Source organism: Dermochelys coriacea, chromosome 27, assembly GCF_009764565.3.
Source record: "Dermochelys coriacea isolate rDerCor1 chromosome 27, rDerCor1.pri.v4, whole genome shotgun sequence".
Classification (NCBI taxonomy): Eukaryota; Metazoa; Chordata; order Testudines; family Dermochelyidae; genus Dermochelys; species Dermochelys coriacea.
Window position 1 is genome coordinate 10,784,145 of NC_050094.1, and position 10,680 is coordinate 10,794,824.

Here is a 10,680-nt window from a genome sequence, read left to right on the forward strand (position 1 = left end):
GGGGGGGAAAAATAGTCTCATCACTTCATCTTCTATTAAACAGGATTACCTTGCTCATGTCTTGTTAGAGCACTCGATAAAGCCTGGGATAGGAAATAATTCAGCAGGAAGCAGTTGAGCTGTCAACTTAACATGTTTGTACAGAACCTAGCACAACAGAGGCCCGGTCCAAGACTGGGGCTACTAAGCACCACGGCCATACGAATATGGGGAGGGGCAGAGCCGAGCTGCAAGCAGAGACAGGCAGCAGCTGTCTGCTACCGTTCCTTTAAGATAGGTTCTGTATTTTGAGGGAGTTTCTTGCAGGAGTTCATTCATCCATGTGCTACTCTCCGATCTGTCAGAACAGAACCTCCTGCTCTTTCCTGTGTCTCTGTCCACAGTTCTGATCTCCCCAGCCAAGCAGAGAATTTCTCAGCCCAATCACTGAGCTGGTGGCTCCCCCGGGGCTTACATAGCTGCCCGATTCCTGGCATTGGAGTAGGAAACATTTTCTTCTTTAAAAGATACTGCTTTGAAATGTTCTCGTTTTAAAATAACCTTCTCCGGGGTAGGTATCTGGCCGCTGTCTCCACCATATCTGAGCACCGCCATCTTTAATGTACCTGTTGTCACAAATCCTGGGGAGGCAGGGCTCCTTTTACAGCTGGGGAACTGGGACACAAGCAGCCTAAGACCCAGATTCTCAGAGTTGTGTCAGCACCGAATTCCCAGCAATTTCAAAAGGAGTTAGGTGCCTCAATAACTTTGAGGATCTGAGCCCAAGTGACTTTCCCAAAGTCACCCAGGCAGTCTGTAGCAGTGCAGGGAACTGAACACAGGTGCCCCACTGCTCAGGATAGCAGCCTAACCCCTGGGTCATCCTTCCTCTTTCAGAAACAGACATAAGCAGATTCCATTTCCGGTCGGTGACTAGGAAAGCGGCAATGGAAAAGGCTGGCCAGAGTTTTGCTTAGTATTTAAAACCCAAATATCAGTGATCTAACCCTTTCCCTCTTCAAAGCGGCTTCACAGATGCTCTCTGACTCTCTCCCCACCCCACCCCCACAAAGCAGGCAAATGCTATTGCAATTTTATGGATGCCTGAACTTCCACCTGCAGAGTTGGGACAGCTCCAAGGGCACACAGTGAGTCAGTGACAGAGCTGTGAATAGCACACGAGGATTGAGCCTCCTAGTCCCCTGCTCTAGCAGCTTCTAGGCCACGCTCCAAAGGGCCAGAGGAAAACGAACCTGCATCTTAGCAAAGGAGGCTCTGCAAGAGAGTGAACCGTGGGGCTCCACCTATGACCAAAGCTAGCTATTGTCCCCAGGTAGGAGCACACTGCGGGATCTGGTTGCCTCCAACCCACGTCCCCCCATGGTCCAGTGGTTAGAGCAGGAACCGTGAGTCAGGAGTTCTGGATTCTAATCCCAGCTCTGGCACAAGAGTGGTGATTACAGCAAGGCGGGGGAGGAGGTCAGGATTCCATGGTTCTATACCCAGATCTACAACAGCTGTGCAAGTCTTTTCACCTCTCGGTGAAATGGAGCTCACATGTACGCAAAATGCTGCGAGATCCCCTTGGAAAGGAGCTGTGGAAGGTTCAAACTACTTGCAACCTCAAGCCATGTTAGGCAGAAGTTGCCATGGAACCACTGCAACAACCGGTAACAACAGACACTATCTCCCTGTCATTTGCTAGTTTCATTGTGAAACAGCCCAAGAGGGGTGGAGGAAGCTCACAGCTATTTGGCCTGTATTAGAAACCAGAGCTGTGTGTACTACCTCTGCCCTTGGGACTCCCACAGCCAAGCGGGGGGAGACCTGCTCCGTCCCCAGTGGCAAGCCCTTCTTCCTGCCCTGGGCATGCAACTAGCCCTCAGGCTCTGCAATGCTCCTGTTTAGTTAGCAGAGGGTGTGGAGAGTGACTCACTACCAAGCTATTGTTGCTGGATGATTTTCCACCCCCATTCACACAGAGCTGGGATCTCCCCTCTCCTGCAGAGATCAGCTTTGGGGGTTTGAGGTCATGCTTCCCTGCTGCTCAGAACCAACCCATGACCCATCCCAAGCACTTCCCATTGCTGCAGCCAGAGGCACCCTCAGAATTTATTCTAGGCTGACAATCCTGCCCCCCATTGGGTAAGAATTTAGGGGTCCCCCTTCTCCCCAGCTTTCCCCCATCTGCCCCACTCCCCTCAGGCATTCAAAAATGAGTTGCAGCTTCCAGCCTCAAACCTTCATTGGAATACGAACCATTAAGCCTACGTAAATGTCTGCTGAGAGTGAAACCTGCCTGCCTTACACCTGGCTCCCTGAGCCTCCCAGCAAAACAATGGGCCAGGCCTGCCACTCCATTACAACCCACTGCACCCCTAAGGGAATCCCAGGCAGGTGAACCCCCCCACCTCCAACAAGACAAGTGAGTTCAGGACAGCAGCAGATGCTGGATTGGAAACACTGCCCGTCTGTCAAAGGAGCAGGCAGCATGCACTAGAAGTGGGGGTATCCGTGCACAGAGTGTAAGCGGAAAGGGAAAGCTGCCCTGTGACTGGTCTGGCTTTAGCTATTTTATCTTACAGAGAGGGGGGTTTTGAAGAGGAGCTGTATTTTGATGAGAGCCACACAACTTTTGCAGCCCCCCCCCCCCCAAGTCTGCTGTATGCAGCCATGGGGACTTCAGGCACCTGCTCCAATGAGGGCTGTGAGAGCAGTCAGGGGATACGCAACAAACCCCTCCCTTTGGTTAAAGGTACCAATTGCCTATAGTTTATGGGGGGATTGGCTCAGCCAGGCTGCCACATCCGCAGCTGAAAGAGCAGCACCCTGATTAGCTCTGCAGCCGAACGAAGGCTGATGGAGGCACATGTGGCAGGCCGGCTGTTGCACCTGTTTTTCCCCCGCCCCATCCCTCCCTTCCCTGCACCATAAGAAAGGGCCACGGGATGCTGCTACTTACCCTTCGCTGCTCCCAGCACAAGGGGGCAATTGCTATACTAGAGCAGACCTACTTCCGACAGCAGCCAGGCAAGAAACCCAGACACGGACAATTATGAAACACCCTGCACAGGGGAGCTGTAAGCGAAGTGCTTTCATTCATTGCCATGCAGGAGATAAAGGAACTCAGCAGTTACTGCCCCATTCTGATCTTTCCTAAAACAATCCCCACAGGGAGAGGGTCTCATTGTTCACAAGTGTTTATAGTGGATAAAAGCAGGGCTGGGAGATAGGAGGGGGCTTCCTAACTGCAGTCACTAGATTTTGCTTTTGCTCTTACACAGTGATGAGGTGGCAAAGGAGGGACGGGGACGGGCAGGCCTGGGGCTAAGGGAGAGCCCTAGGCTAAGAGCAAAGAAAGTGCTTAGGGCGTACCGTTGGTCATTCACCCTGCGGCATGGGAATCCTGCCACCACATGTGAAATAGCCAACAGATCCTGACCTCGATTGGCTGGGGATGAAGCAAATGACTAAGAGTGCAAACTTGCGCAAGGAGCCGGGAGAGGGCAGAGGTTATCAGGCTGCAGTTTCACTGGGACACAACCCAAGAAAGCGAGAGCAAACCCAGGGAACACACACATTCCGGCCAAGTTTCTGCTCGGAGGCTGGGAGACCAGCCACCCCTGCTGGGGATTACAGGCCCCTGGCACTGCCTGCTTGCCAGGGGGAGATTGAAAAACAGACGCAGCTCCCCCTGCTGGACAGACAGAAGAATACAACCAGTCCCTCCCCCACTTAGGCATGTTTTTACCCTTTAACAACTATAACACACAAGTTAATAGTAAACCAAATCCCCTTCCAGCTCCACTCATCAGCTTGGACTTTATTTGTGAGTTTATACATTTAGGGAGGCGTTACACAGCAGCACTGATAAAAGCAACTCTAAACCCAGAGGCATGGTGAGACATGCCAGTATCTCCAGGCTGGAGTCCAGCAGGGATTATACACAGAGATTATACAGATCACACGGCCACAGACATTACCAACAACATGACTGCTCTGTCTGCATCCAGAATCGGTGACGTTATTGCACTCAAAGCAGCACTGGACAAAATTAAACACCTGATTACAGCGCACGTCTACACAACACCTCTGCTCCCCATGTCATGTTGGTCTTTGAGGACTGGCAGGTTAAAACAGGGAGGCCCTCAGGCAGGAGGCGCTTACAGAGAGGCTGTCCAGGAGAGCCAGCTAGCCGGCCTGTGATTTTGTCTCAGCCACCCCCTTGGCAGGCGGGTCCATATAATCAACAAGAGAATCGCTAGCCAATGGCCTCTCTGTGAAATGAGTTTGGTGGGTCTCAGCCCAATTCCCTGTGAAGCAGCATCCATATGATACAGAAACCACCACAGTTGGTCCTAACTGCCCCCCTAAGGAGACTGAACTGACCCCACGCCTAGAGTTGTCCCTTTACGTCAGGGCAGACATCTTGGTGGGGGAAGCTCACACTGGGATAGATAGAGGGCTTCAGTCTCCAGGGCTGTCAATCCGGTACCTCTGAGCTCCCCCAAATATTGCCTGGTTTTGTAAAAATTAAGATAGTTGCCCTGTGAAGTGCAGGAGCAAGGGGGCCGTACCCCATTCTCTGCTACTCCTGGTTAAGGGGGTGGGGGGCAGAAGGGTATTGAATATATCCCAGTTCCTTATATGAAATGATCTAGCTCTTGGCCTTCAAGGGGAAAGCCTCTCATACACCCAGTTCCCCTCTCCCTTGTGTGTCATGAGTCCTGTGGGGGCAGTGGCGTCCCGGAGGCGCCGGAAGACAATGCGGTCATGTAAGCGGTTGGTTTGGCCCTGCCAGAACTCCACAACGTCTGGTTTCAGGATGTATCCCCCCCTGAGGGAAAAACAGATGCTGTTAGAGGCGCCCATGCAGAGCAGCAGCCTTCACACAAATCCAAGTGGGACCAGGAAGTTCCCTACGACGAAGCGGATGGAGCTAAGCTTTTACATAGCACAGATCACAACCGTCTGTGGGCACCTCAAAAGGATGTAAGGTGTCTGCACACACGCATGCCAAGCCCAACGATGCTCACTGTTCTGGGATGCACTCTGCCTCTTCTTGCAGGGAACAGCTCAAAAGCAGGCCAATCTCAACCCTAACTGACTCCCCGAAGAATCCTTTAAGTAAATCCAGGCTTTTTCAGGAGGTGGTACTCAGTTGCATGAAAGCTTTAGGTTCAAGCCCTGCACCTGGCCTTCAATCTAAATCTAACCTTGATGCTGAAGGGCAGAGCTTGGCAAAGGGGGAAGCAGCAGCAACACTACGGAGAGGTACCACCCTTTGGAAAGATTAAATCTAGGTGCCATCTGTCCATCTCTACCAGCCGGGAATCCGAGATCTTCTGGCACTTTTAAGGAGACCAATATCGCCCCAGTTTCTAATAACCACAGCTGAGGCACTCAGAGCTGTAGCGGAAGAATGGGAAGGGACATCAAAGGAGAGAGTGGGAGACAAGGCCTAGCTTACACAAAAGCTGATTTTACCAGCTAAGCACCACTCACCAGTAGGCAGGCTTTGGCACAATTCCCTCACGGTACCGCTCTTCCAGTTCTGTGTTCTTCTTCCTTAAATACTGCAAGGGAAAGGGAGACAGTCTGAAGGACTGGGGCTTTCTGCCGTAGAGCAAACATGCAAAAAGCAAGCAAAGCGTGGCCTGGGGCCCTCACTGCCCCGATAGGAGATAAGATGCACTGGGGGACACAGTGAGGTAACAACAGTCCCCGGGGAAAGCTCTGATACACCCAAGGGGCCGGAATCCAGCACAATCCACCCCACCTCAAGTCCCACTGCTCCTCACCTCCCTGTTGGGAATCACTGAGCTCTGGCAACTCACAACTGCCCCGATCTGGCTGCTTCGGGGCCGGGAGTGGAAGTAGTGCTCCGATTCCTCCTCCGGGAGTCTCTCCACTGAGCCCTCGATACGCACCTGCAACAGCCACAGTGATGAGCCCTGGCCCCCAGAAGGTGGACACACTTCCGCTAGGGGCCAGAAGGAGACCAAATAAATTTTGCCAACAAGATTATGATCCTGGTTTCCACGAGAATAAGGGTGGGACATCAGTCTATCATCCCGCTGCGGATTCGCCAAATGTCAAGTGCTCACTCCATCCCACTGCTGTTATACCAGGTGATCACTAACCCCGGCCTGAGATGGGGATGAGCTAGAGACAGTTTGAATCACCACCACCCTATCCTGCAGGGTAGAAAGAGCTCTAACTCCTCTCCAGAACCTAGCTCCCCGGAAGGCAGCCAACTCACCAGCCCCCCACCTCAGGCAGAGTCAATTGGGAAGGTCTAGAGAACCCCACCTGAGAGACACTTAGAACTCAGTTGGTTTCAGTGCCTGCCTCCCCACTGTCCATTATTAAAGACCCAGATTTCCTTCCCCCATAAGAAACCTGCCACGCCCTCCCTTTTCTCTCTGGTACGTAGCTGACCTGCATACAGTCTCCTACTCTGCTAATTACAGTTTGCTTCCCTAAATGACCCTGCAGTTTCAAGTCAATAGACTCACTTCTTGGCGTTATTCTTCAATTCCCCTTCTAAGAACTATTGTGCAGCGTTGCTGAGGCCTGTTACACCACTACCACCTTCTATCCCAGAGGCAGCTGCTTTCAGTGGTGTGTGAGCATTCTCTGTAAGCACAATTCATAACCTAGAAGCTAGCCCAGCATGCTTCCGGCGCGGTAAGAATACCTCAAGTTCTCGAAGTCGCAGCCCCCAAGGAGCTAAATAAGTTAGATTCCAACCACCCGTCCCATCTGGTGTAAAGCAGTTTTTGATCTTTTAAGAAGCCTCCCCAGCCCAAGATGAGCAAACAGAGGGTCTCTGCTCAGTGCTGTAGTCTGCATTTTGAAAGCGATGTATGGCTCTGAAGTAGACCACATCTGCCATCTCCTCTAGCACTTCTCCACAACAGGCATCACCAGGGCATCCCAGCGAACGAATGTAACTATGATACTGCATGCAGGGTGCTGAGTCTATCCCTTCTGCCGCTTCCTCCCCTTGATTGGAATCAGAAGGCACAACTCACCTGGCGATTAAGGGGCTCCCAGTAAAAGACGACTGAGGCAAAAGGATTGGAGTCCTGAAGAGTGGGGAGGCAGGGGGATAAAAAACACAAAACAAAGGACTTTCATCAATTAGGCAATAGTTCAGATCTTAAAAGCTAGAGAAATTACCCATCTCTCCCAGCTCGATGGTTTGGGACTTGGAGGAACTTAAGAGCGCAAGACAGACTAAGCCAACACAGCCCATGGGGAGGAGTCAACATGCTATGCATCACCTTGATCAAAGCAGGATGGGGAGTGGAGAGGGGCACACGGAGACATCTCCCTCCCACTCTCCAATCCCCACACCTGTGATCAACATAGCTCAAGGCACTTTGGTCCCTGAGGCATATCTGTGGGCTGCTCTTCTATACTGAAGGAGAGAGGCAGCTGCCATCCACTTGATTCAATGCAAGCCTGGTGCAGACCTTGAGCACCTGGCAAATCGGCGTCCTGCCCCTCATCTGAGCAAAGTTCGGGTGCCCACAGAGTTATGGAAAATACAGACCAGTGGGTAGTTTACCTGCTTGCTGGTCAACATCCTATGTCCCCCAGGATCCTCCCTCCTGGCATCACGCCCACCCCTCATCAGAGGTGCCAGAGCGTGACCGAAACCTGTCCTCAAGTGACATGCCCCACACAAATCAATGAACAACATGGTCTGTAACCCACGAGGCAGCTCTCACCAGCTCCTTTCCTTTCCGGCTCTTGTGGTTAGTGAAGAATCGAAAGCCATCCTGGCTAAATCCCTTCAGGAGCACCATGCGGGCAGAGGGCCTCCCATCCCTGAGCCAGGGAACAAATGCACAAGTCAACACAGAAGTGGAACCACATACATAGATACATTCCAGAGACTGCTCACCCACCCAGGCAAAGGTGAAGGGAATCTACCCTCTTCTTTCCAGTCATGAATTGAGCATTGCTGAGATCAGGAGGATGGTTCACCACCCTCTCTCACCTTGTACCTCATTATAGGAGGCTGCATATTACAGGCATTTGTGTCTTCCTCTAAAGCATTTGAGATTGGACCCCACTGGAGTCAGAATAATGGGCTGGATGGGTCACCTGACTGATGTAACAGGGCAAATGCCTAGTCCGGTTCCAACACATAGCTGTGCCCCTGGATCTGCTCCTTGCTATCCATACAAACATGTCAGAAGCTGTCTGCTTCCCTACTCGCCAGGTTACCCAGCCTAGGATACGAAAGCTAGCTGTGCCCCTCACCACAGGAAAGCAGCAAAGGAAGCCACTCAAAGATGCAGATAGGAGAGATTCTGGGCCAGCAAGCACGTTGCCAACAACTCCCTTGCAATGCCCACCTGGTACAGGTGGCCAGGCACATAGCATTGGCTTCGCCAATTGAGGGACACTGCACGGCCTCTTCAAACCACATGGCAAACTGCTTAATCGGGTCAAAGGAGGTGAGATGTTTCTCCTCAAATGCCTGCACAGGACAGAAACAGGGAGAAGAGCAGAAGAATTGAAGTGTTACACCCCCACCCATCAACCGTCAGGATCCTTCGCTTCCCCACACATCATCTCAAATCCTGCTAACCCTGTAGCTGCAGGAACCAGTCCACATGAGTTTAGCTTCACAACTCCCAGCCGGCTGAACGGTCTCTGATTATCCACATTTGAAAGGAGGCACACTGCTTTAAAGTCACACAGTGAGCCAATGACAGAGTCAAAACAGGACCTAAAGTCCTGACACTGCCCTGCCCATCTCCCTGTTCTACCCACTGGAGAACACTCCCTGGTTTTTATTTCATTCACTGCTTGTTGGTTTTTTTTAAGGTCAGCTGAGCTCTGTGAAGCTGCTGTCTTATCCCACGCTGAGTAATGGAAAGGCTGGTCTTGAAGCTTAAAGCATGGGCTTAGGCATCAGGAGACCTGGATTTTAGTCCCAACTCTGCATGACCTTGCCCTCTCATTGCCTCTCTGTGCCTCATTTTCCCCTGTAAATTAAGATGAGTATTTAGGTCCCTCATAGGTGGTTATGAGGATTAATCCACTGGTTTTAACATGCTCAGAGGCTTAGGGCTTGCCTACATGGGAAAGTTTTACCATTTATACTGATATAATTATACTGGTGTACACACAACCTAAATTCACAGCTTATCTTATACTGCTATAACTCTCTTATGTAGCCAAGTCCTTAGACAGAAGGGCAGGCTATTAAAGCCAGGCACTGCCCTGTGGGTAACATAAGAATGGCCACACTGGGTCATATCAATGGTCCATCTAGGCCAGTCTCCTGTCTTCCATCAGATGCCAGGTGCCCCAGAGGGAATGAACAGAACAGGTCATCATCAAGTGATCCATCCCCTGTCATCCAGTCCCAGCTTCTGGCAAACAGTGGCTAGGGACACCCAGAGCATGGTGGGGTGTTCCTGACCATCTTGGCTAAGAGCCATTAATGGACTTGTGCTCCAGGAACTCATCTCAGTCTTTGAGCCTGGCTGTACTTCTGGCCTTCGCAACATCCCCTGACTGACGAGTGCCACAGGTTGGCCGTGAGCAAGGAATCCATCCCAGCCCCTAGAGATGAACGGGGCCCTAACAGGGCTTTTCTGTGATCCCCACCACAACCCCCCTGCCCAGACTTTGGATAAGGACAGGATCGGGGGGGGGGGAAGCATCATGGCTCAAGGGGCAGCAGGCTAAAGACTGGCTCACCTGACAGCCCGGGCACCTGTGGGGAAGGGGGGATTGTGCACCCCACCTGTGTGAGGGGAGGGGCAGAGATCGCTGATCCCGCTCCTTCCTCCTCCTCGCCCCCTCCCTCTTTGAGCCCCTCCCCCACCGGGACCCCCCATCCCAAGTCCCCTCCCCCACCCTGCAGCGCCCACATGCCCCTCCCCTCTCAACCGCCCCCACTTGGGCCCCTCCCCCAGCGGGACCCCCCCTGTAGCCCCCCCACTTGGACCCCTCCCCCAGCGGGACCCCCCCGTAGTCCCCCCACTTGGACCCCTCCCCCAGCGGGACCCCCCCGTAGTCCCCCCACTTGGACCCCTCCCCCAGCGGGATCCCCCCGTAGCCCCCCCCACTTGGACCCCTCCCCCAGCGGGATCCCCCCGTAGCCCCCCCCACTTGGACCCCTCCCCCAGCGGGATCCCCCCATAGCCCCCCCCACTTGGACCCCTCCCCCAGCGGGATCCCCCCGTAGCCCCCCCCACTTGGACCCCTCCCCCAGCGGGATCCCCCCTGTAGCCCCCCCCACTTGGACCCCTCCCCCAGCGGGATCCCCCCTGTAGCCCCCCCCACTTGGACCCCTCCCCCAGCGGGACCCCCCCTGTAGCCCCCCCCACTTGGACCCCTCCCCCAGCGGGACCCCCCCGTAGCCCCCCCCACTTGGATCCCTCTCCCCACGTGCCCCTCCCCCACCGGGACCCCTCTCACCTCCTCGTCCCCCCGGTAGCTTTTCCTCAGGGGCCCCAGGTCCATGGCTGCAGCCGGCACCTGCCCAGGGGGACGGAAGCCGAGCCAGGCCCAAACGCGCAGCCCGCTCCGCGCCGCGTAACGCATCATAGCCCCTCCCCCGCGCGCGCGCGCGAAGACCCCGCCCCTTAAGGGGGCAGGAAGCCGGACGTGCCGCAGGCCGGGGCGGGGCGATTTCAGCTCATGCCCCCTGTCCCAGCAGCCAATAGG

The 10,680-nt window shown here is 53.7% G+C and overlaps 1 protein-coding gene across 1 annotated transcript; it reads right to left on the reverse strand.

Annotated features, from left to right (window-relative positions):
* Window positions 1-3,785: 3,785 nt before the first annotated feature.
* Window positions 3,786-10,615, reverse strand: PNPO (pyridoxamine 5'-phosphate oxidase). Its single transcript, XM_038385956.2, has 7 exons — window positions 10,432-10,615; window positions 8,352-8,476; window positions 7,719-7,818; window positions 7,017-7,070; window positions 5,781-5,909; window positions 5,485-5,555; window positions 3,786-4,816 (listed from the first exon to the last, which is right to left on the reverse strand). The coding sequence occupies exons 1-7, from the start codon at window positions 10,558-10,560 to the stop codon at window positions 4,651-4,653; spliced, it is 774 nt and encodes a 257-aa protein (XP_038241884.1). The 5' UTR covers window positions 10,561-10,615; the 3' UTR covers window positions 3,786-4,650.
* Window positions 10,616-10,680: the final 65 nt, after the last annotated feature.

Coding starts and splice junctions, on each gene's coding strand:
- PNPO (XM_038385956.2), bottom strand. CDS start 10,560: ATGATGCGTTACGCGGCGCGGAGCGGGCTGCGCGTTTGGGCCTGGCTC. Junction 5,910..7,016: donor GGGAGCCCCTTAATCGCCAG/GTGAGTTGTGCC, acceptor TGGCTGTTGCAG/GTGCGTATCGAGGGCTCAGT. Junction 4,817..5,484: donor GTGCCAAAGCCTGCCTACTG/GTGAGTGGTGCT, acceptor TTTTTCCCTCAG/GGGGGGATACATCCTGAAAC.